Source organism: Neoarius graeffei, chromosome 9 (genome assembly GCF_027579695.1).
Source record: "Neoarius graeffei isolate fNeoGra1 chromosome 9, fNeoGra1.pri, whole genome shotgun sequence".
Lineage (NCBI taxonomy): Eukaryota > Metazoa > Chordata > Actinopteri > Siluriformes > Ariidae > Neoarius > Neoarius graeffei.
The window spans coordinates 62,661,432-62,687,573 of record NC_083577.1 but is presented as its reverse complement, the minus strand read 5'-3'; the positions used below and the strand labels follow the sequence as shown (position 1 = coordinate 62,687,573).

At 39.3% G+C, this 26,142-nt stretch overlaps 1 protein-coding gene across 6 annotated transcripts in view; it reads right to left on the bottom strand.

The window, feature by feature from the left end:
- The window catches only part of osbpl6 (oxysterol binding protein-like 6), a 115,987-nt gene that overhangs the window by 31,060 nt on the left and 58,785 nt on the right, over positions 1-26,142 (bottom strand). For 5 of the 6 annotated variants that reach the window (XM_060930054.1, XM_060930049.1, XM_060930053.1 and 2 more), the window contains 6 exons: positions 12,385-12,507; positions 8,350-8,403; positions 8,132-8,245; positions 7,814-7,984; positions 2,836-2,974; positions 1,296-1,399 (listed from right to left, as the gene is read on the bottom strand). In XM_060930054.1, the coding sequence (XP_060786037.1) occupies positions 1,296-1,399; positions 2,836-2,974; positions 7,814-7,984; positions 8,132-8,245; positions 8,350-8,403; positions 12,385-12,507 (705 nt within the window). The remainder of the gene's footprint in view (positions 1-1,295; positions 1,400-2,835; positions 2,975-7,813; positions 7,985-8,131; positions 8,246-8,349; positions 8,404-12,384; positions 12,508-26,142) is intronic. The other variant, XM_060930052.1, reaches the window with a different exon arrangement.

Here is a 26,142-nt window from a genome sequence, read left to right as displayed (position 1 = left end):
AGCATGTTTGTTGCAACGATGCAACAAAGTCATCCCTCTTTGTTCTGTGTGTGCTTGTTTTCTGCTGGAGCTGTGTAGTAAATAAAATAGGAGGAAAATAGGAACCCTGCATCCACATTAGCAAACAACGAAGCAACAGCTGAATTTACAGCAACAGCGACAAGCAAGGCAGCAACAAGTGATGTTATATAACTGAGCAGTAATGTGGTAAAGCAATCAATCCAAATGATTGCCTGAAATAAATTCCTCAGACTAACGCTACAGTGGGAGTTGTTTCTGCTCCAATTCTCTTCTCTCACAACTTCCAGCCTGGAACTAATTCCCATTTAAGTGTATTTAATATGCAATCATGGAAGAAAAAAAGTGTAATCGGTCATCTGTCCCTAGATATAATTACAATATTAAAACACACTTTAAAGAAAAGTAACACAGTGATACCATATGCAACATTTTTTTCCCCCTACAATTTGGCTACTACCATTTATCATGCGCACACACAATAATACATAAGAAGAACAGTCCCTGTAAAAACTTGCTATGTCACCTGGCACTTACTGGCATGAATGAAGGGTACAGAAAAGTACCTGCTTTATGACAATGATTTCTAATGCACACAAAAATGATGAAATACCTCAAAAATCTATAAAATCTGTTACCAAACTCCATACAGTATCACTTTAAAATGCAGTTATTACACATTTCCTTTGTTACGTACAGTATAATACAGCATGTACTTATAAATAAAAAATAAGGCAGTCAGTGAGACCAGACGTGTGTTTAAGATAAAGCATGGAGAGACACTGAATGTCTATGAATGGATGACTGATATACAGATATATATGCTATGCTATGTGGCATGGAAGGCAGGATATGAAGGTCTGAACATGGACATAGAAAGGACCGTGGTGTTTTTAATTAAAGAACATTTTAATGGGCTGTAAGGAATGCAGTGAGTTACTACACAGATTAATGATGGCATAATTATGAAGTTTCTGAACTTTAAATGGTGGCATCAGATGCAGTGTTACGTGGTGTTCTGAAAAGAACTCTCTCTCTCTCTCACACACACACACACACACGCACGCACGCACATTCGGATGCACACACATACACCAGTACCTTTACCTGGAAATGTAATAAAAAAAAATAATAAAAACCCAGAAAACTGTTGCACTGATTGCCAATCATGCAATACATTTTAGCTGTGTGTGTGTGTGTGTGTGTGTGTGTGTGTGTGTGTGTGTGTGTGTGTGTGTGTGTGTGTGTGTGCGCGTGCGTGCGTGCGTGCGCGTTACCTGCATATCTGTGAAGCTTGGTGCTGACTGTGTTCTCTGTAAAATCTCCAAACTTTGCAGCAACCGACTCAGCTCCATCAAACTGGACTGACAATGGGCAAGCTCTGAAACAAACACACACACACACACACACACACAGTTTTACTGTTTGCTTTCATACTTAGGCCAGGTTATAACTAAGGTTGTCTTAACTGCTAAACACAATATAACTAAAACCAATTTATACTGATTGCACAAGCCAGTTAAAAGCTTTGTATACATTTTGCTTTGTATGTTTTGTTTACATATGATTTGATTACACTTGGCATGAATAAGCATGATATAATAATTAGTCCTTTTTTTCCTGGCTATCTGTATATCTAATCTGGATGAGATTATTTAAATGAAATAAGCTTTGGGTTCGTGTAAGTCATGCTGCTGGTTCAGCACATCTCCCTGCAGGGAAGAAGAGAGTTTGAGTAAAGAAAACATGGTATTGGACCATCTCCATTCATGTACCTTGCTTAATCATGCTGAATACACGGTCAATTAAACTACCATGCTTACTTTCAAGGGAAACGCAGACAAAAATGGAAAATAAACTTTTGAGGAAAGAAAGAAAAGACGTATCAGCTTTAAAAACATCAGATGGTATCTGTTCACAGTAAATTCCTCATTGATGAGTTTGAAGAAGATTTTTTTCATTTTATCTTTAAGCTTGCAAAAAGTGTAAATATCAAGTAATTATTGGACGAGTTGAACAAAATATCACGATTTGCTTGTGGCGAGGAAGCAATGAATTATTCGCCGATGCTGAAGGCAGAGGCAAATAATTGCTTGCGAGACACTAACAAATCACGATATTTAGTGAAAACCGAGTTCAATAATTGTTTTATCATTCAAATTATTTTTTTTGGAATACTGTTTATAAAGTTCACGCGACAAGTCAAGCGATAAAGAAACTGAGTCAAGCTGACAAAAGTGCCAACTGCACAGTTGTACATGAGCAGCTCATTATTTGTAGGCAGTGACTTGCAGTTCGCTCAGCCAATCAAAATGGCGTAAAAAATAATTTGAATGATGAAACAAATTCGATGCATCCACTCAAATGAACAAGCCGATGTTTAAATTAGTTATCACAGAATCTAGAACTCACTGGCGTGAGTAAAAATTAATTTATACCCTTCGGACATAATGTGTACAATTGTACACATGAAGTTCCATAGCATTTTCCTTATGTCCGAAGGGGATATGCTCAGTTGGTACGACTGTCTTACATTTACACCCAGAAAGTTGCGTCCGGCTTACGACTAAGCACCCAAACCTACTGTTCATTAGGCACCCATTAACGCCACTCTGAATGAGAGCAGCTTCTAGTGAATAAAGGACGGTTTAATCTTATTAAAAATGAGGCTACTGAAACAACTCGTTTTATTCTCTTTGCCTGAGGAAGAGGAACACTTCAGCATCATTAACTAATACACATGAATCCTTCATTGCTCGAGGGAAGGAAAATGCAGATGGCTGAGACAGAGAGAGCAAGTATGTGTGTAAGAATTACCTTCAGCACACTTATCCATCTCCTCCGACTCCTGTAGCCATGCTGCCACTTTGCTCTGACCATTGCTGTAGGACGGAGGCAGGCTGGTGGTGCAGGGCACAGATGGCTGCCAGGGCAGAGAGCTGGGCTTTACCTGCTGCTGAGAGGACACGCGCGTGCAGACACACAAACAAAAACACACACACACACACACACACACACACACACGCAAATGACTCATTTAGCCCAGGCTCTGATCTTAATTCATTTGCAAAATGAACAAGCATAAGCTGGCAAAAAGAATCATGCAGAGGGGCTCCCAGTCTAGTGCTTTTAAGAACAAAGAACAGGACAAGAACAACTTTATTCATCACACACTTGTGAAATTCCTCTCTGCATTTAACCCATCTGAAGCAGTGAACACACATGCACACACACGTGGGTAATGAGCACACGCACATACCCAGAGCAGTGGGCAGCCATGCTAACAGTGCCCAGGGAGCAGTTGGGAGTTAGATGCCTCACTCAAGGGCACTTCAGCCCAAGGCCGTCCCATATTAACCTAACCTAACCTAACCTAACCGCATGTCTTTAACCAACTCAATTTAATTATTAGTACCATCAGTATGACAACTGTGCCATACCATAGTGATGAAACAGTTAACCCTACTTGTATTGCTGATTCCAATTATATAGGTTGACATTTGTTTGGAAATTGAAGTGAAAGCAGCCTACGATCTATCTAAAGTTGACAAGTGGGTGAGAGAAAACAACATGGCGCTTAACTGTGAAAAAACAAAATCAATGATCATTTGCATCGCCTCTAAGCTCTGGGAAATCAAAACTGATAACAAGGCACAACAAGTTAGGCTAGATGAAAATCCCATTGAAACGGTTTCCTCATCTAAGCTCCTTGGCTTGTGTTTCGATAATAAGTTATCATGGGACAGCCATGTGGAGTATGTGAGTAAGAAAATCAAAAAGGCTAGGTATTTTGAAGCGTTCCAAGAAATTTCTTTCATTAAGAGCCAAGAAAACCTTTTTTGACACCCTAATCCAGCCCATCATGAACTATGGTGCAACTGTCTGGGGAGAGACTTTCAAGAAACATGTGGATGCTATGTTTATGCTCCAGAAGCGTGCTGCGAGAATCATCATGGACGTGGCATGGGATCATCCAACCAAAAACCTTTTTAAGGAACTTGATATTGTGCCATTCCATACTCGAGTAAAACGCATGAAATGCGCCTTAGTGTTCAAGGCTCTTAATGGTCTTGCTCTGGAATACCTCAGGAAAAGATTTGTTAATTTTACAGAGGTCCATGGAAGGAACACTCGACATACGAACATGAATTTTATCCTGCCGCAATTTTATCGCGCTTTCGGTAATAAAACGTTCGCACTCAGTGGTGTAAAACTGTGGAACTCACTTCCTCTGGAAGTAAAACAATGCAAAACTCTCGTGGCATTCACAAGCGCCGTCAAGACTGTTTTTCCGTGAAAACCATGCATCAGTGTAAATAATTTGTAAATAATTTTTTGTTCAATTTTTTGACAGATTTTTTTTCTTCCTATTACTATTGTCATTTATTTCTTTTTTGTTAACTGAGAGCCACATGTATATTATCTACAGGATATCAAGTGCTATCGCTCAATAAAAATCTCATCTATCTATCTATCTATCTATCTATCTATCTATCTATCTATCTATCTATCTATCCCAATTAAAATAAACACTTTCTTGGTATTTCCCATGTGTACATGCCCAAATGGCATATGCATGTACAGTGTCTTGCAAAAGTATTCATCCCCCTTTGTGTTTGTCCTGTTTTGTCACATTACAAGCTGGAATTAAAATGGATTTTTGGGGGGTTAGCACCATTTGATTTACACAACATGCCTACAACTTGAAAGGTGCTAATTGTTGTTTTATTGTGACAAACAATAATTAAGATGAAAAAACAGAAATCTGGAGTGTGCATAGGTATTCACACCCCCAAGTCAATACTTTGCAGAGCCACCTTTTGCTGCAATTACAGCTGCAAGTCTCTTGGGGTATGTCTCTATTAGCTTAGCACATCTATCCACTGGGATCTTTGCCCATTCCTCAAGGCAAAACTGCTCCTTCAAGTTAAATGGGTTGTGTTGGTGTCCAGCAATCTTCAAGTTATGCCACAGATTCTCAATTGGATTAAGGTCTGGGCTTTGACTAGGCCATTCCAACCCATTTAAATGTTTCCCTTTAAACCACTCCAGTGTAGCTTTAGCAGTATGTTTAGGGTCATTGTCCTGCTGGAATGTGAACTTTCGTGTCAGTCTCAAACCTATGGCCAACTCAAACAGGTTTTCCTCCAGAATTACCCTGTATTTAGTGTCATCCATCTTTCCTTCAGTCCTGACCAGCTTTCCTGATCCCTGCAGATGAAAAATATCCCAACAGCATGATGCTGCCACAACCATGCTTCACTGTAGGAATGGTGTTCTCAGGGTGACGGGTTTGCACCACACATGGCATTTCCAATGATTGCCAAAAAAGACCAATTTTAGTCTCATTTGACCAGAGAATCTTCTTCCATGTGTTTGTGGAGTCTGCCACATGCTGTTGGGCAAACTCCAAACATGTTTTCTTATTGTTTTCTTTCTTCTGGCTACTCTTCCATAAAGCCCCACTCTGTGGAGCATACGGCTTAAAGTGGTCCTATGGACAGATACTCCCATCTCCGCTGTGGATCTTTGCAGCTCCTTCAGTGTTATCTTTGGTGTCTTTGTTGCATCTCTGATTAATGCCCTCCTTGCCTGGTCTGTGAGTTTTGGTGGGCAGCCTTCTCTTGTCAGGTTTGTAGTGGTGCCATATTCTTTCCATTCTGCTATAATGGATTTAATGGTGCTCCGTGGGATATATTGTTTTTATAACCCAACCCTGATCCATACTTCTTCACAACTTTGTCTCTGACCTGTTTGGAGGCTCCTTGGTTTTCATGTTTCTTGCTTAGTAGTGTAGCAGAGTCAGGGTCCTTCCAGAACAGGTTGATTTATACAGACATCATCTGACAGATCATGTGACACTTTGATTGCACACAGGTGGATCTTAATCAACTAATTATGTGAATGATGAAGTGAATTGGTTGGACCAGCTCCTATTTAGGGGTTTCACACGAAAGGGGGTGAATACCTATGCACACTCCAGATTCCTGTTTTTTCATCTTAATTATTGTTTGTGTCACAATAAAACAACAATGTGTACCTTTCAAGCTGTAGGCATGTTGTGTAAATCAAATGGTGCTAACCCTCCAAAAATCCATTTTAATTCCAGCTTGTAATGCGACAAAACAGGACAAACACCAAGGGGGATGAATACTTTTGCAAGACACTGTATATTTATAGATAATTTAACTTTTTAATAAGATTAAAGGTATAATGACTTTAGAATTATCATTACCATTATCACTTATCTTTAGTAGTTTCTCAAGCCAAAAATGTATTGAACAATTTATTATTGTACACACACACACACACATATTTTATATATATATATATATATATATATATATATATATATATATATATATATAAATAAAAAGTGTGTGTGTGTGTTATTTACCAGCTGGGAGGTCCGTATCGTGAAATACTGTGACCGAGGTCCTGAAAGTACTGACCGAGGCCCTCTGGGCCGAGGTCAGTATTCAAGGCCAAGGTCACGGTATTTCACCATACGGATCGACCTTAAGCTGGTAAATAATGTATTTTTTTCTTTACCAAATTCTAACAGAAAACGAGAGCGCCCGAAAGGGAAAACCGAGCCGAGCCGCCATTTTGAATCCTCATTCACGGCTGTAATGCAAATTGCTTCCTCCTCGGTATACAAGTGCACTTCCATGGCAGGGGAAAAAAAAAACCTACATTTTGCCTCCTATGTAGTCCCCTATTTATACAAAATTGAGTCATTCATGATTCAGCCATGTTTTTGCTCAGTGTTAGCAAGTTACATGTATTTAGCTTTCTCCTGAAATGTTTTCTTTTATTTTGTCTTCATCAGGGTAGTAAAACTTGCTTTCGCTGTGAAGACTGTCGTTATCGTTATCCATGATGTAAAATTAACGCTATTTTGAATCCTCATTCATGGCTGTAATACAAATGGCTTCCTCCTCGGTATACAAGTGCACTTCCATGGCAGGAAAAAAAAACTACATTTTGCCACCTCTGTAGATCCCTATTTATACAAAATAGAGTCATTCAGGATTCAGCCATGTTTTTGCTCGGCGTTAGCAACAGTTACGGGTTTTCAGCTTTCTCCTGAAATGTTTTCTTTTATTTCTTCTTCCTCAGGGCAGTAAAACTCGCTTTCGCTGTGAAGACTGTCGTTATCACTATCCATGCTGTAAAATTAAAGCTATTCTCCTGAGAAATGCGAAAATAAATGTTGACAAAAATTGCTACGTTTTTTGTTGTTGTGAACGAGCGAGTCGCCAGAGGTCTGTAACCGGGGTCCATACCGTAGGATACGGACCCGCTCACCAGCCAATCAGAGCGCGGGATTTGATGGAAACCGGACTGCGAAAAAAATAAATAATTATATAATATTAGGAAATGTAAGTATGGAAGAAAATAGTGTTTTAGTCCAGTAAGTGACTTTGTTCAATGATGGCTAATCGGAAATCACTATCAATGTCCTTATAAGAGCTGTGAAGTCATCAGTAGTAAAGGACAGCTCACTATGTTTATTTAAAAAAAAAAAAGTCATCTATTTACAGTGTCAGTCAAGTATATGTGAGAGAAACAACGTTCCTATTTCTGAACTCATCTATGGCGCAATATCTGCCTGTTCTTATATCTCCTCAGTGCGAGTACAGGCAGCACAGGCAAAATGTAGAGCTGGTGTGTTTTGATGAGTCATTACTGCGTTACAAGGAGTGTCACAATGACCATTGCTGGAGGACAGTTTGTGTGTCTAACTACACATATACCTACATATTTAGTGTGTGTGTATGAGATACTTCACCTTCGGTTCGTGAGCAGAAGCGGGGGCTGTCTGGGGTGAGTCTATGCTGGTAGGAGGAGGGAAGGTGCGCAAGCTGGCATCACGAGGCGAACGCACAATTTCATTCTGTCTGTACAGACGATGGTGCCGTAGCTTACATACCCAGGCGTCAAACACATCCGGAGACTTCACCTATACACACACAGAGGACAGTGACGAGACAGACAACACATGTCTCCAGCATCTGTTTGTCTGGATTGCTGCTTACTTGGCTACTGCAAATACGCACTATGCATTTTTCTCTACTATAATGACATCATCGCCCTCTCAGTCTCTCACCTTGAGATGATAAATGTGCTCCTCTGTATCCAAGTCTATGCGTCGGGCTCTTTTCTTTATAGACATGACAGACAGGCCGACATCTATACTGCCATGCAACTTTCCTTTCTGAATCTGACACAGACATGGAGAATAAGATTTATACTCTGAGGAAAAAAAAAACTTGAGGTGAACTAATAGAACATGCAGGTTTAACTTTCATTTGTCATTGTACTTACATCTATGGGGGACTTGGAGTATTTCAAGATCCCATTATCCAGAACAAAGAATCTCTGCATTTAAAGACAGCAAAGGAAATGAGCTTGATGTTGCAGATTACAGAAGACAGCAAACAGAGCGGGACTAAAACAATAAACTATTAAAGAACAGTTAGGAATGCGCCACAATCTGTGCTTTCTGGATTACACACAATAGAAATTGTACATAATCTGCATTTTGGGTTGGTTATTCTGAAAAGGGAACACACTCTCACTATATAACACTGTTCAATTGAAATGTGAGATCTTTCTTATTGTTGGTAAAGATGGGACATATTCAGTGTTGATGACTTTAGTCAACGATTTAAGTGCAAAAAAAAGCATCAATAAATGTTTAGAGGCCTGGGAAGCCCCTTCAATATCTAAAATACATTTTTTAAAAATCTGAATCACATATCGAGTGTAGCGTAGTTCTGGCAGGCCACGAAGTCAAGCTCAGCCCTCAATCCCAGCTACATCAGCTGAATGCAGCTGATCTCAAGCCAGCCCACATCAGCTGTCAGCTCAGCTGATTCCCTTCTACACACTGTATTGGCAAATCTCTCATCGAGCACCTTATTTAAGCTGCTTTAACCTGCCTACCTTTGCTGCTTCCTCTGCAAGCCATTTTGCAAATGAGCACCATTTCCTTTCACCAGAGCTCTCGTTTGGCAACTAGAAGTCTTCTGCTCCCAGGATTAATGAATGGATAATTTCATCCTTTGAATAGCCCATATTCAAGGCTTGGACAACAATGGTTGATTCTTGTCCTGCTTTGAATTTCAGAATTTCGCCAACTGTGCCCAGAGGCAGCGCCCTCCAGCCTGACCTGCCCCTGTTCATTCAAACTGTGCTAGATTAAAGAATAAAGTGTTCGTGCATAGCAGCTCAGGCTCTCTGTATAAACTTACTAGCTATATTACCCCAACAGCAATCTGTGAAGCTTGAACTCGCCCCACTGTATTTCATCTTGGTTTAACTTGCTTCCTAGTTAATAGTTCAGCAAGCTCCTGCTGGCTCGTCCATGAAAGTATGGAAGGTCAGGGAGGTCTGCCTCGTGTTGTGGTGGTTTTGGTTTTTTTTGCAGCAGCTTTCTCTGCTTTAGCCTTTCCATGTAGGCACATGTGTGCTCTCCCTGCCCCAAGGCTTTCCACGTATGCACATGGAAGGGCAGGGAGGTCCCGGAACAGAGCCACCCGCCAAATACAACTTGTTGCAAATATTGCAATGTAAATAATGTTCCTTGATGAAAGTGGGTCTGACAGAAGTATATTTAAACATCCGGTTATCCTCAAAAGGAGAAAATTGCATTTAAAGATTTCTTTCTGACTCCATTAATTTTTTTTTTAAATTTGCCATTAATTTAATAGACAATACAATCGTATTTCCAAAAAAGTTGCCATGCTGTGTAAAATGTAAATAAAAACACAATGTGATGATTTGCAAATCACAGAAACCCTATATTTCACTGAAAATATTAAGAAGCAGCAGCCTTTGTAACATGTACACTCAAGCACAACAAAATTCCTCCTCTGCATTTAACCTATCTGAAGCAGTGCACACACACACACACACACACACACACACACACACACACACACACACACACAAGTGAGCAATGAGCACACACACATACCCAGAGCAGTGGGCAGCGGGCACCTATGCTACAGCGCCCGAGGAGCAGTTGGCGGTTAGGGGCCTTGCTCAAGGGGACTTCAGCCATGATACAGAGGGAGGGGAAAGTGCTGTTCATTCACTCAACTCCCCTCACATTTTTCCTACCTGTCCTGGAACTCGAACCAACAACCCTTTGGGCCGCTTCTAGGCTGCTTCTCTAACCGTTCGGATGTGGCTGCTCGTTATTTTCATTTTGAATTTGAAAATATTACAAAGACAACATATCAAATGTTAAAACTGGGAAATTTTGTTGCTTTTTATACCCAGTTTTTTCTTGTTCTGTCTCAACTTTTTTTAAACATGTTGCTGGCATCAAATTCAACATGAGAATATATTTTTCAAACAGCAATAAAATTTCTCTCAAAGTTTCAACATTTGATATGTTGGCTTTCTACCATTTTCAATGAAATATAGGGTTTCCGTGATTTGCAAATAATTATATTCCGTTTTTATTTATATTTTACACAGCGTCCCAACATTTTTGGGAAATACGATTGTAAAGAAGACACACAAATCCATAAATATGATCAGAGAAATTTATCTATGTCCATCTTTCGAGATCAATAGGCTGTTCAGTAGTCCCGTCCATTGAGCTCTCATTCCATGTTTAATAATATTTGAATTTATTCTAATTATATTTAAAAAGGATAAATAACTGTTATTATAAATGATACTATGAACTATTTTTAAAATAGTTATAAATCAGGACATTATGAACTATTTTAGGATTACTCACTCTATAACTATATTGTCATATATTATCTCAGTTGGATTTAGCTTCACCTATCGTAATATCTTGAGCTGTAGCAAGCTGTAACAAGCGCACACCCTGCCTACTAATTGTGAGCTAATCTGTTATGGAAAAACAACAATAGTGAAAGTTACAATGGGATAGTGTACAATGGGGAAAGTCACTTCTGGCATTTAAATATGAACCTCACCATCGCTCTTCACATGACTGATCTCTGTTTGTTCATTGTGACTAATTTGACATTTATATTTTTAGTTATGATTAAGAACTGAGCTGATTAGGCATATGTCTGGTTCGCTATTACAAATAACTATCCAGCAGCTTGAAGAAAGTGTTCACTGTGTGAAGTAATCACATTTAGCTGGAAAACATTTTCATCCTATTTGGTAAACTGGCTCTTAACTTGATCTTTGTGAAACTTGAAGAGGAGTGAAAAACATTGTGGTTGCTGTTGGGATTTGTAGTAAAAGCGTGGACAATTCATGCAGTTATTAGCTCATCCGGCCGACAGGCGATGAACTTGTACCATCATTTGTTGTCCGTTGGGCGTCGTCCACATTTCACGAAAATCGCTTCTTCTCTATCTCAATTCTTCACCGATTTTTATTCTTTTTGGCAGGAAGGTAGGTCTGCCTGAGGTGCATATGGCTTCTACACAAATTTGCATAATTGCAATTAATAATGAAGATATGCGGTAATTAAGCCCTAACGATCAGTTTCCACACAAATCGCTGCTTCTCCCTCAATTCTTCACTGATTTTGATTCTTTCTGGCATGAAGGTAGGGGTACCTAGGGTGCATATAACTTCTACCCAAATTTGCTTAATTACACTTATTAATGAAGTTGTGGACTAATTAAGCCTTAATGAGCAGTTCAACAAAAATCACTTTTTCTCGGTCAGTTCCTCACCATTTTGGATTCTTTCTGGCAAATATGTAGGTATTCCTAGGGTGTATATAGCGTCTATATATAGCTTGTATATAGCCTGCAACATTTATTGCGCAAGGTGGCCCACTTTAGATCGTTCCTTCTAGACTAGACGGGGCTGGAGCGAGCTACGCCGTCATTTACTGTCTCGTTATTTACTTCATAATATTATATTTATGCATTTAATATTGTTCTCAAATTGCATTTGACATATGAAAGTTTACTGTTAATTCTGAGATCTGAATACCACAGTGCAGAGTTTTGGTATAATTTCTCTCCAATGTGAACTCAAGTAAACTCTGAATACAGCCCACGAAGATTTCTGAGGTGTGATAAGGATTTTGCAGAACTCTGTGTAACCTCATATTATGATGAGTAAGCACAGAGCTCTCTGTGAACTAGAATAATGCTCTTCTCCAACATAGCACATTTTACTTCTCTCAGTCTGTCGTGTGCCATAATGACACCATGACAAAACTACTAATAAGTGACTGACAAATAAAACACCAAACCACCACTTGCTGGTCTTTAAACCAATACAGAAAACAACAACAACAACAAAAAAAGTATAAATGACATGTTTCTTCAGTACTTGACTTGTACAAATTTGTGAAATGGGTTAAGTAGACAGTAATACAGTATGAACAAAGGCCTCTCTGACCTTGTGCCAGCCCTTCAATGGCCATTTCCTCTTCTTCAGCATAAAACCCTCATGTTTATCAGGTCTCTGGACATTCGTCTGGCCAATCTTCAATCCCTCGATGATCTCCCAGCTGTCTGCCTCCTAAACAAGGCAAAGGATACACACAAAGTAAATACAAATATGTAACCCATATTAAAATTACAGTCCATGAAAGCAATGAGTCAGACAAATCTTAGGTGCCAAGACAGTGAGACACAGAGAAATTATAAGTGTGAATAAATTAAGCACTGCTCATTTATTTTGTTTCAGCAGCTTCAGATCTCTCAGCACTGCAATTTCTACACCATTAGCTCTTGGTGCTATGCATCCTCTACATCAGAGGGAATTGGGAATAATTAAATTTGCTAAATTAATTTACATAAACATAAACCCACATAAAACCAAACAACCTTTTCCAACCATTCTCGACTCACACACACATTGAGAAAACTTGCAGGCTGCTGATAGGAATAGACAAGACAGTATGTGGTCAAATTCTACAATGCCAATCATCACAGAGGATGAAATAGTGTGTGTGAACCTTAACAGGAGTAACTTACAATCCCTTCCTAAACTACTGGAATGGCAAGGCCAATTCTTTGTTTTTACTATAGACTGAAGATATTTGGGTTTGTGATCAAAACATGAATACGAGACAAAAGATCAGAATTTCAGCTTTCGTTTCCTGATAGTTACATCTGGATGTCTTAAATAACTTATAACATGGCAAAATCTGCAGTAGAACACCCAATTTTAGGTGAACAAAAGTCTTTGGAACAGATACTCTTCAAGTAAACTAAAGTATACAGTGACCCACTGACATCACCAAACCGTTGCATTCTTCTTTTGTGATGCTTTTCTAGGCTACTTCCATAGCTTCTTTCAGTTATTGTTTTTTTGGGGTGGGGGTGGGGGGTTTCTCCCTTTAGTCCCTTTTTCAGAAAGGGAAAGATAAAACTTTATTAATCCCGAGGGAAATTCTTGTGCCAGAAGTTGCTCTATAACAAAAAAGTATGTTAAAATACAACACAGTACAAGCTGGAGAGGGGTTTAAAAAAAAAAAAAACCCTGTGCCTAATAGAACAATAGAATTACTGTAAGTTACATATGGGGAATAGAAAATGCAAATATATATATATATATATATATATATATATATATATATATATATATATATATATATATATATATAAAAATCACACACACACACAGTGGTGCTTGAAAGTTTGTGAACCCTTTAGAATTTTTTATATTTCTGCATAAATATGACCTAAAACATGATCAGATTTTCACACAAGTCCTAAAAGTAGATAAAGAGAACCCAGTTAAACAGATGAGACAAAAACATTATACTTGGTCATTTATTTATTGAGGGAAATGATCCAATATTACATATCTGTGAGTGGCAAAAGTATGTGAACCTTTGTGTTCAGTATCTGGTGTGAGCCCCTTGTGCAGCAATAACTGCAACTAAACATTGCTGGTAACTGTTGATCAGTCCTTCACACCGGCTTGGAGGAATTTTAGCCCATTCCTCCGTACAGAACAGCTTCAACTCTGGGATGGTGGTGGGTTTCCTCACATGAACTGCTCGCTTCAGGTCCTTCCACAACATTTCAATTGGATTAAGATCAGGACTTTGACTTGGCCATTCCAAAACATTAACTTTATTCTTCTTTAACCACTCTTTGGTAGAACGACTTGTGTGCTTAGGGTAGTTGTCTTGCTGCATGACCCACCTTCTCTTGAGATTCACTTCATGGCATTTTCCTTTAGAATTCACTGGTACAATTCAGAATTCACTGTTCCATCAATGATGGCAAGCCGTCCTGGCCCAGATGCAGCAAAACAGGCCCAAACCATGATACTATACCACCACCATGTTTCACAGATGGGATAAGGTTCTTATGCTGGAATGCAGTGTTTTCCTTCCTCCAAACATAACGCTTCTCATTTAAAGCAAAAAGTTCTATTTTGGTCTCATCCATCCACAAAACATTTTCCTATAGCCTTCTGGCTTATCCACGTGATCTTTAGCAAACTGCAGATGAGCAGCAATGTTCTTTTTGGAGAGCAGTGGCCTTCTCCTTGCAACCCTGCCATGCACACCATTGTTGTTCAGTGTTCTCCTGATGGTGGACTCATGAACATTAGCCAATGTGAGAGAGGCCTTCAGTTGCTTAGATGTTACCCTGGGCTCCTTTGTGACCTCACCAACTATTACACGCCTTGCTCTTGGAGTGATCTTTGTTGGTCGACCACTCCTGGGGAGGGTAACAATGGTCTTGAATTTCCTCCATTTGTACACAGTCTGTCTGACTGTGGATTGGTGGAGTCCAAACTCTTTAGAGATGGTTTTGTAACCTTTTCCAGCGTGATGAGCATCAACAACGCTTTTTCTGAGGTCCTCAGAAATCTCCTTCATTTGTGCCATGATACACTTCCACAAACATGCGTTGTGAAGATCAGACTTTGATAGATCCCTGTTCTTTAAATAAAACAGGGTGCCCACTCACACCTGATTGTCATCCCATTGATTGAAAACACCTGACTCTAATTTCACCTTCAAATTAACTGCTGATCCTAGAGGTTCACATACTTTTGACACTCACAGATATGTAATATTGGATTATTTTCCTCAATAAATAAATGACCAAGTATAATATTTTTTGTCTCATTTGTTTAACTGGGTTCTCTTTATCTACTTTTAGGACTTGTATGAAAATCTGATGATGTTTTAGGCCACATTTATGCAGAAATATAGAAAATCCTAAAGGGTTCACAAACTTTCAAGTACCACTGTGTGTCTGTATATATATATATATATATATATATATATATATATATATATATATATATATATACACATACATACATACATACATACATACACACACCCAGTGAAATCCTTTGTTGCGTTGGCAGTGTGCTTTGGCTCATTGTCTTGCTGCATGATGAAGTTCCTCCCAATTAGACTGAATGCATTTCTATGTAAACTGGAAGACAAACTCAACTCTTTCTGTAGAATTCTGAATTCATTTTGCTGCTACTATCATGTATTATATCAACAACAAAGATTAGGGAGTCCTTCCCAGTTGCAGTGCTGCAACCCAAAACCATGACACTATACCTCCACAGTGCTTGACCAATGAGTTTGTATGTCTTGGATCAGAAGCAGATCCTTTATTTCTCCTCACTTTGGCCTTTCCATCACTTTGGTAGAGGTTAATCTTGGTTACAAAACATTTCAGGCTCATCTCTGTATTTGTGAATTCCAATACTGCTTTCTGATTCCGATGTTGATGAGCGGTTTGCATCTTGTGCCATGGCCTCTATATTTCTGCTCTCAAATTCTTCTTCAAATGGTGGCTTGTGATAATCACAATGCTTATCAGATACCTTCACCCCTGCTCTGTGGAGGTTGTTGGTGAAGTCACTGACTTGTTTTTGGGATTTTCTTCACAGCTCTCACAATGGTTCTATAATCAACTGCTGTTGTTTTCTTTAGGTGGTGTGCTTTTTGTCTGGTTGTTACTGTAGTATACCAGTGGTTTGTTTCTTTTTTGGGACATTCCAAGTTTTTGTATTGGCTGTGCCCAATGCTTCTGCAATGACTATCAATTTTCCCTCTTTTCTCAGCTTGAAATGGCTTGCTTTTCTCCCAGAGACAGCTCTCTGATCTTCATATTGGTCTATCCTTTTCAGCAACAAATGCAGTCATCACAGGTGAAATCCAGGGCTCAATCCAAAAGTACACGTTGAGAGCTATTAAGTGTTTAAACAATGAATCTAAAAGGGTAAAACTGGGCAACAAGTAACATGTTAGAAATGTTTTTGATAACTTAAAAAATGGGCAGGTTCAAATAAAAGGTACCATGTTGTTTATCTAGATGTACAGTGGTGCTTCAAAGTTTGTGAACCCTTTAGAACAGGGCTTTTCAAAGTGTGGGGCGCGCCTCCCCTAGGGGGCACCAGAGTTCTTCGGGGGCGGCGCAACGTGAGGAAACATAAGTTACTATTGTGGACATTTAGCGAACTTCAGCTAGCCTTTACCAGAGACAAAATGGATTGATTTTTAGTACCTAAAGCTACAGTGAGTGAGGAGACAGAGTCTGGGCCAAGCAAAAAACCAGACCCTCCAGGATTTCGCGATGTTGCGATTCAACCAATTCCCGCGAATTCAGGGCGGTTTTGCAATTATATCCAATCACCGCAACCTTCCCGCAAATTTGACCAATCGTTGGCGTCGTCTTGAGGTGATGTCGACAAACTACCTTCCGCCTTACTTCCGTGTATACGTTCAAGAGAAGCAGCATGTGCGCAGTGTTGCCAGATTGGGCGGTTTTAAGTGTATTTTGGCGGATTTTGAACATATTTTGGACTGGAAAACGTCAGCAGTATCTGGCAACACTGCATGTGCGAGACAATGTTTATGTAGACTTAAATTCTGTTACTGAAAGTGTGTTATGTTTACAGTGAAGGACTGTGTGCACTTTACATTATTTTTTTACTTAATACAAGAAATTAATGGATGCCAACATTTTTGCCAAAATGGTATTTTATTTTCCATTGTTTAGGCAGCTTCAACATCATACTGTGAGATTCTGTTCAAATTGTTTTTTTTTCTTCTATGAAGCCTGAGCCATTTATTTTATTAGTTTATAATTATTGTTTAATTTAGTCTTCAGGAGAGACTGCCTGCACACAGTACTAGTATTAATCGTTTTTTTTTTTCTTACATGAAAGCTGAGGCATTTATATTTTAAGGTAACTTCATGTTGTGCTGTGAGGTTCTATGCACTTTAACTTTTGAACCAACAGGTGCATTTGGAGAAGTAAAGCCTATGTTTCTGCATTTTTGTAGTCCTGGTAATCTTTTATATTGGTAAAGTTGTTTATAGGACCATTTCTCAGTGTGTTTTTTCAATCAATAGTTTTTCAGTAATAACTTAATATTTAACATATCACTCAATTTTAATCACAAAAAGAGAAAATTGCAACAATTTCTCGCAACTTTCACTTCCTCCCGCAATGTAATCGCAACAAAAACCTAAAAAACACCGCAACCTTCATCGCAATTTTTTGGAAAACCCCCCGCAACATCAGACATTTTAGCCCGCAACAATCACAAAAAAGGCCCCCGGAATCCTGGGGGGACTGAAAAAAGAAGGAAGTATGACTACGATTAAAGTTTGGATTTTCATGGACTGGATCTGAAGATGCTCCACTGCCACAGTGTGCTGTCTGCCAAGAGGTGCCTTCTAACGATGCTATGAGATGTTTAAAATGTGTAAAACAAGATGTTTTAAAAAGAAAAGCACAGATGTTTAAAATGTGTAAGAAAAGATGTTTTAAAAAGCACAGATGTTTAAAATGTGTAAAAGAAAAAATAAAAATGTGTACAACCTTTTTTTTTAAATACGAATGGAACATTAAGTATAGCAACAACAAAAATTGTGAGGGGGGCGCTGTTGTTTATTTGCTCTCTGAGGGGGGGCTGACTCTCCCACACTTTGAAAACCCCTGCTTTAGAATTTTCTATATTTCTGCATAAATATGACCCAAAACATCATCGGATTTTCACACAAGTCCTAAAAGTAGATAAAGAGAACCCAGTTAAACAAATGAGACAAAAATATTATACTTGGTCATTTATTTATTGAGGAAAATGATTCAATATTATACATCTGTGAGTGGCAAAAGTATGTGAACCTTTGCTTTCAGTATCTGGTGTGACCCCCATGTGCAGCAATAACTGCAACTAAACGTTTCCGGTAACTGTTGATCAGTCCTGCACACTAGCTTGGAGAATTCGTTTTGGTAGAACGACTTGTGTGCTTAGGGTCGTTGTCTTGCTGCATGACCCACCTTCTCTTGAGATTCAGTTCATGGACAGATGTCCTGACATTTTCCTTTAGAATTCGCTGGTATAATTCAGAATTCATTGTTCCATCAATGATGGCAAGCCGTCCTGGCCCAGATGCAGCAAAACAGGCCCAAACCATGATACTACCACCACCATGTTTCACAGATGAGATAAGGTTCTTGTGCTGGAATGCAGTGTTTTCCTTTCTCCAAACATAACACTTCTCATTTAAACCAAAAAGTTCTATTTTGGTCTTATCCATCCACAAAACATTTTTCCAATAGCCTTCTGGCTTGTCCACATGATCTTTAGCAAACTGCAGATGAGCAGCAATGCTCTTTTTGGAGAGCAGTGGCTTTCTCCTTGCAACCCTGCCATGCACACCATTGTTGTTTAGTGTTCTCCTGATGGTGGACTCATGAAGATTAACCAGTTAGCCAATGTGAGAGAGGCCTTCAGTTGCTTAGAAGTTACCCTGGGGTCCTTTGTGACCTCACTGACTGTTACATGCCTTGCTCTTGGAGTGATCTTTGTTGGTCGACCACTCCTGAGGAGGGCAGGAATGGTCTTGAATTTTCTTCATTTGTACACAATCTGTCTGACTGTGGATTGGTGGAGTCCAAACTCTTTAGAGATGGTTTTGTAACCTTTTCCAGCCTGATGAGCATCAACAACGCTTTTTCTGAGGTCCTCAGAAATCTTCTTTGTTTGTGCCATGATACACTTCCAGAAACATGTGTTGTGAAGATCAGACTTTGATAGATCCGTGTTCTTTCAATAAAACCGGGTGCCCAGTCACACCTGATTGACATCCCACTGATTGAAAACACCTGACTCTAACTTCACCTTCAAATTAACTGCTAATCCTAGAGGTTCACATACTTTTGCCACTCACAGATATGTAACATTGGATCATTTTCCTCAATAAATAAATGACCAAGTATAATATTTTTGTCTCATTTGTTTAACTGGGTTCTCTTTATCTACTTTTAGGACTTGTGTGAAAATCTGATGATGTTTTAGGTCATATTTATGTAGAAATATAGAAAATTCTAAAGGGTTCACAAACTTTCAAGCACCACTGTAAGTATCAGTAAATGAAAGCTGAAATTCAGATCTACTGTCTCATATTTATCTCTTGATCTCAAACCCAAATCTTCAGTATATAGCAAAAACAAAAGTACTTGCCTTGCCATTACATTCATTTCAGAGAGGACTATATTCACCAATGTAAACGCCCTATAACAATAACAGCATGCCCTGAAGTGATTTTTTCCCTCTTATGGCCAGCTTATCCAGCTTATAAACAGTTATTCACTCACCAGTGTTTGAAAACAAAGTTATAGCTTTACCTCTAACGGTTATATAGCACTGACACTGGAGACTCCTTCCCAAAATTCTATATACTGAAACAGTAGTCCAAAATCTTGATAAGAAGACATGTTTGCCTCTGTGCATTACTAAATTAATCTGGAACAAGAGCACAGCATGGAAAGCTTTATAAATTGTTTACTGTAATGTGATATGGCCTGCTATTAAGCAACATTACAGGCATTTAGCAGATGCTCTTATCCAGAGCGACATACAACATACCCAGAGCAGCCTGGGGAGCAGTTGGGGGTTAGGTGCCTTGCTCAAGGGCACTTCAGCCATTCCTGCTGGTCCAGGGAATCAAACAGGTACCCTTTTGGTCCCAAAGCTGCTTCTCTAACCATTAGGCCATGGCTTCCCTAATCCCATCTCCAACACATACTACATCTAAATTACGAAATATTAGCATGAGTATCAGCAACCAAAACCAATCAGATCACATTTCTGAGATCAGCATCCTCCAAGCCAGCAGACCAAAGTGTTTCAATACAGAGTCAGCCAGAGCTAAATAACAGCAACCTGACAGAAGGATGCATGTTTTGGTTTTCAAATTGACTTGAAATGAGGAAATGCTTCTGACCGAGATCTGAGATTCAAACATAATATCACATACTTGAAAACATTCATGTTTATCATCCTAATTCAGCAACAAAGAACATCCAGATCATCTGGGATTCGTTACTGGCAGCTGCACAAGCATATACACAAACGCATGCACACGCACGCACGCACACACACACACACACCATTGTAGGTGTACAGAGGAAGGACAAATGCTCCTAGGAGACTCCTCAAGAGAAAATAGAGTCTATAAATACATGTCCAGAATGTATACACCTACAACACCTACTGGAACATCAAGTGCAAATGAATTTACCCTGAAACAATAGCAATACAACTCCATGAGATGACCCACATTATGCATATGCATAGGCTGTGTGTGCTTGCTTTATTTGATAAATAGGAGAAATAAAAATGTATTTCAGTTAAATGCATCACAATTCTGCAACAATAAACAAAACCCTATGGATACATTCATCTATGATAAGAGAGAATAATTCACATATATATATACACACATACATACACACACACGTATATATACACATACATACAGACATACACACACATACAGTGTATATATATATATATATATATATATATATATATATATATATATATATACACACACACACACACACACACACACACAACCCCGATTCCAAAAAAGTTGGGGTGACTTAAGAAGGTCAGAGGAACTCATTTTAACGTTAAAAAACCTCAGAAAGTGAAAATTTCATGCCATGGGACCTTTAAATTAAAATGAGCAGGAGAGGGTTAAGGACCCACTTTGCACCTGCCTTTGTCTTGTCATTATGTTTATCGTACTTGGATAACTAGATGTTGAGATAGCGAAATTCAACATTGATGGTTATACAACCCCGATTCCAAAAAAGTTGGGACAAAGTACAAATTGTAAATAAAAACAGAATGCAATAATTTACAAATCTCAAAAACTGATATTGTATTCACAATAGAACATAGACAACATATCAAATGTCGAAAGTGAGACATTTTGAAATTTCATGCCAAATATTGGCTCATTTGAAATTTCATGACAGCAACACATCTCAAAAAAGTTGGGACGGGGCAATAAGAGGCTGGAAAAGTTAAAGGTACAAAAAAGGAACAGCTGGAGGACCAAATTGCAACTCATTAGGTCAATTGGCAATAGGTCATTAACATGACTGGATATAAAAAGAGCATCTTGGAGTGGCAGCAGCTCTCAGAAGTAAAGATGGGAAAAGGATCACCAATCCCCCTAATTCTGCACCGACAAATAGTGGCGCAATATCAGAAAGGAGTTCGACAGTGTAAAATTGCAAAGAGTTTAAACATATCATCATCTACAGTGCATAATATCATCAAAAGATTCAGAGAATCTGGAAGAATCTCTGTGCGTAAGGGTCAAGGCTGGAAAACCATACTGGGTGCCTGTGATCTTCGGGCCCTTAGACAGCACTGCATCACATACAGGCATGCTTCTGTATTGGAAATCACAAAATGGGCTCAGGAATATTTCCAGAGAACATTATCTGTGAACACAATTCACCGTGCCATCCGCCGTTGCCAGCTAAAACTCTATAGTTCAAAGAAGAAGCCGTATCTAAACATGATCCGGAAGCACAGACGTTTTCTCTGGGCCAAGGCTCATTTAAAATGGACTGTGGCAAAGTTGAAAACTGTTCTGTGGTCAGACGAATCAAAATTTGAAGTTCTTTATGGAAATCAGGGACGCCGTATCATTCGGACTAAAGAGGAGAAGGACGACCCAAGTTGTCATCAGCGCTCAGTTCAGAAGCCTGCATCTCTGATGGTATGGGGTTGCATTAGTGCGTGTGGCATGGGCAGCTTACACATCTGGAAAGACACCATCAATGCTGAAAGGTATATCCAGGTTCTAGAGCAACATATGCTCCCATCCAGACAACATCTCTTTCAGGGAAGACCTTGCATTTTCCAACATGACAATGCCAAACTATATACTGCATCAATTACAGCATCATGGCTGTGTAGAAGAAGGGTCCGGGTACTGAACTGGCCAACCTGCAGTCCAGATCTTTCACCCATAGAAAACATTTGGCGCATCATAAAATGGAAGATACGACAAAAAAGACCTAAGATAGTTGAGCAACTAGAATCCTACATTAGACAAGAATGGGTTAACATTCCTATCCCTAAACTTGAGCAACTTGTCTCCTCAGTCTCCAGACGTTTACAGACTGTTGTAAAGAGAAAAGGGGATGTCTCACAGTGGTAAACATGGCCTTGTCCCAACTTTTTTGAGATGCGTTGTTGTCATGAAATTTAAAAATCACCTAATTTTTCTCTTTAAATGATACATTTTCTCAATTTAAACATTTGATATGTCATCTATGTTCTATTCTGAATAAAATATGGAATTTTTAAACTTCCACATCATTGCATTCTGTTTTTATTTACAATTTGTACTTTGTCACAACTTTTTTGGAACATACACACACACACTATATATATATATATATATATATATATATATATATATATATATATATATTAGAACCTAAGTAGTGCACAATATACCCAATACTGATATTAAGCCACAGAAAAATATGTGCTGCCATTAAGTGTACTGTATGCTTGATATTGTTAACTACTTACCTATACTAAACTTATTTTTAATTTAGCAGCCTTTGGCTGCCGACCAGTCAGTTATGAGGGGAAGAGTTCAACTGCCTAAAAAGGCCTCTGCATGCTCTTGCGACAAGGCTTTCGCAGATAGCTTTTCACAGACAGTTGTAATTTATCATTGAGTGGGGAGTAATAGGCGTGCGCGATGTTATTCACCGCCACAACGCAAGGGGGCGCGAAGTCGCGAAATCGCTAGGAGTAGTTGGTGGGTGTGGTTAGTGGAGTGTTTATCCTCCGGTTACTTATAATGACTAGAACTGGAGTCGTATAGATGTACGTACTTCCTCACTTCCTCGATCAACCGCTCTTCGTGCTGCTCCATCTTCGCTCGTGTTTTTAAAAATGGCGGTCGTGAAAACAAATCAAACCGGGAAAGTAGGGAAGCGGAAGTAGCGGATGTAGAGTGGACCAATCAGAGCCCTCGTCTGCGACGCTGTCTGCGAGGCTTCTGCGGTGGTCACAATTTTTGGGAGGTGCGCGCAGAGCGTCTGCGAAGGTGGGGCTATGCAGACGCCATCTGCGAGGACTGCGTTGTCAGTATAAATTGGCCTTAACAGTCAGCTATAAGTGGCAGTGTACAACTGCCTAACATTTAGTTACGAGTGGCCTAAAATAAGTAGCCCTAACAGTAATGATTCACCCATTTCACAATTCAATTTAAATCACAATATTGGGTTCACAATTCGATTTTCCCACAATATATTTGAAAAAATTAAATGAATTTATTACCAAAAAAAGAGCAACATTTATTTTCCAATTCATCAACTTAAAATTCTTTTGTTAAATAAAAAGAAAAAAAAACCCTTTTGTTTCATTTTCTTAACCAATAATAATTTTCCCATATTTTTAAAATATAATAGCCTATTAACTAAAATATTTTATTAAAAATGAAAAAAGTTAATAACAAATAGTCCCTAACTTAATAAACTTTTATAAAAACATTTGTACTACCTCCATTTGCTTCCCTTTTCTTCAGCTTTCAACAGTCTGTATAAAGAAAGCTCAGACTTCTTGTTAAATCTATTTGTACAGTCAGTTGCACAACAGCTCTTTCGCATTTTAGATCTCCTTTTTTGTGCATTTTTGCAGCATTAGAGCTTTGCTACTTCTGCCTAGGGTGAAGTCATGTGCATTCCCGCGATTGTACGATGTCTAAACAACTAGGAAAAATGAAGAGATTACACAGCCTGATAATTCTGGTTAATTTTTTTATTTCATAAATTTGAATCATCATAAATTTGTATCATGATTTATTGTCGCATGATACATCGCTCCTGCCTAATTATCAGCATTTGACTGCCAAACAGTCAGTTACGAGTGGCAGCATTCAACTGCCTAACACTCAGTTATGAGTGGTAGTGTTGGACTGCCCAGCAGTAACTTGTGTGGCATGTATGTCAGTTATGAGTGGCAGCATTCAACTGTGTAACAGTTATGAGTGACTACTCCTGTCATGAGGCAACCAGCTCATGGCAGGTTGCAGAATAAAAAATTAATCACATAACGGATGCTAGGAATTGCCTTACAGCATTTCACCATACTGAGAGGGGTCAGTCTGGAGGCTTATTACTCACCCTGTATGTCTGTGTGTGTGTGTCTGTCTGTCTGTCTCTCTCTCTCACACACACACACACACACACACACTTTGGCATCCTGTCAGTCCAGAACATTTGCCTGTTGTGGTTCTAATGTTATGCACCATCACTGTCTTGGCTGCATCCTAATGTACAATGAAACACACTAGCATGTAACCTTCTAATTTGCATACTACATCTCCCCAGCCATCCGTCTCATCTGCAATCTGCTGTGATCGTCCCTGTTATTACAAAGCACTATAACACAAAATTATAGTAATATAATACAAAGTGTATACTGTAACCAAACCAGGCTTGTAGTACTTGAGTCCAGGACTCAGACTCAAGTCCGACTTGTGACTTGACTTGGACTTGAGCACTGATGACTTGGACTCAGACTCGTGCATTAACTGCATTCGGACTCGTAAACTGGAGGAGATGAGGACTCAGATTTTTCTTTATTTTTTGTAACATGCCATAATAATCTGGCATAAGATATTTATATCTACATTAAATTTTATACTAATTTTGTGCAAGAGAATGCACATTCACCTGGTCAGACGTCATGTTCAGGAACAAACTAGAAAAGCACTCGGAGAGCGCAGACCTCTGCCAAGAATCCTTTAAAAAATTCTGGGATCCAGAAGGTGATCCGGATCACCGCCAAAATTTAATGGATTGTTACTTGTGCCCAGTCACACCTTTGGAAAAAATTTCAGAGCAATCCGTTCATAACTTTTTCCGTAATGTTGCTAAAAGACAAACCAACAAACCAACGCTACTGAAAACATAACCTCCTTGGCGGAGGTTACTAACGTTAATGGCGCTAAAATGCCTGGAAAGAATGCCCCTAGGATTGTCCACTTTGCTTATACAGACTTCTCATGCAGTGGGGGGGGGACAAATGCACTGCTATGTGTTCCATATGTAGAAGAGCCATCAAGGAGATGGCGAGGACAACCTCAAACTTCATCATTTGGCAAGACTCCACCCAGAGAAGTCAGTGACCCGCTATGTTCATTGCTCTGTTGATAGCAGGGCTTGCATGCTGACCGATGAACTAGCTAGTGTTAACCCTCTCATGTTATTTGCCCTGTTGATCGTGGGCGGGGCTTGCTGAGCAATGAACAAGCTTTTTATCTGTAGCCAATTAACTAAAATGGGGCAATCAAGCAGTAATGTTAGTCCAACACAGTAGCAGAGATGGGATCACAAAGGCAGCAACAGCCACCATCAAATGACGCAGCTGGAGTCTTGTTCTCAGACCCGACTCGAAATTTTCTTTAATGACTTGGACTTGACTCGGACTTGAACACTGGGGACTCGAGACGGGACTCAGACTCAAGGTTTAGTGACTCGACTACAACACTGAACTAAACACTTACCAATTGTTTTGATGCTGTGATGTTTTTGGAAAAGGGGTCCAGTTGAGCAGGGTGTGTAGATGTGCACAGCTTCCTCAGTGATCAGTGAGTTACCAGTAGGGCTGTGGATGGATATTCAGATATCCAGTGAACTGTTTGAGATGCCAGTATTCAAATGGTGAAATGGCTATTCAGGTATTCATTATGACCTACAGCCACACTAAGTGAGTACAAAAAAATAATACACCAGAAGTGTGCATGCGCAGCACGTCACAACATCTCTGCTGCTCTTTTTCCCCCCACAAAACGCTGCTCGTGTGGAACATCCGTT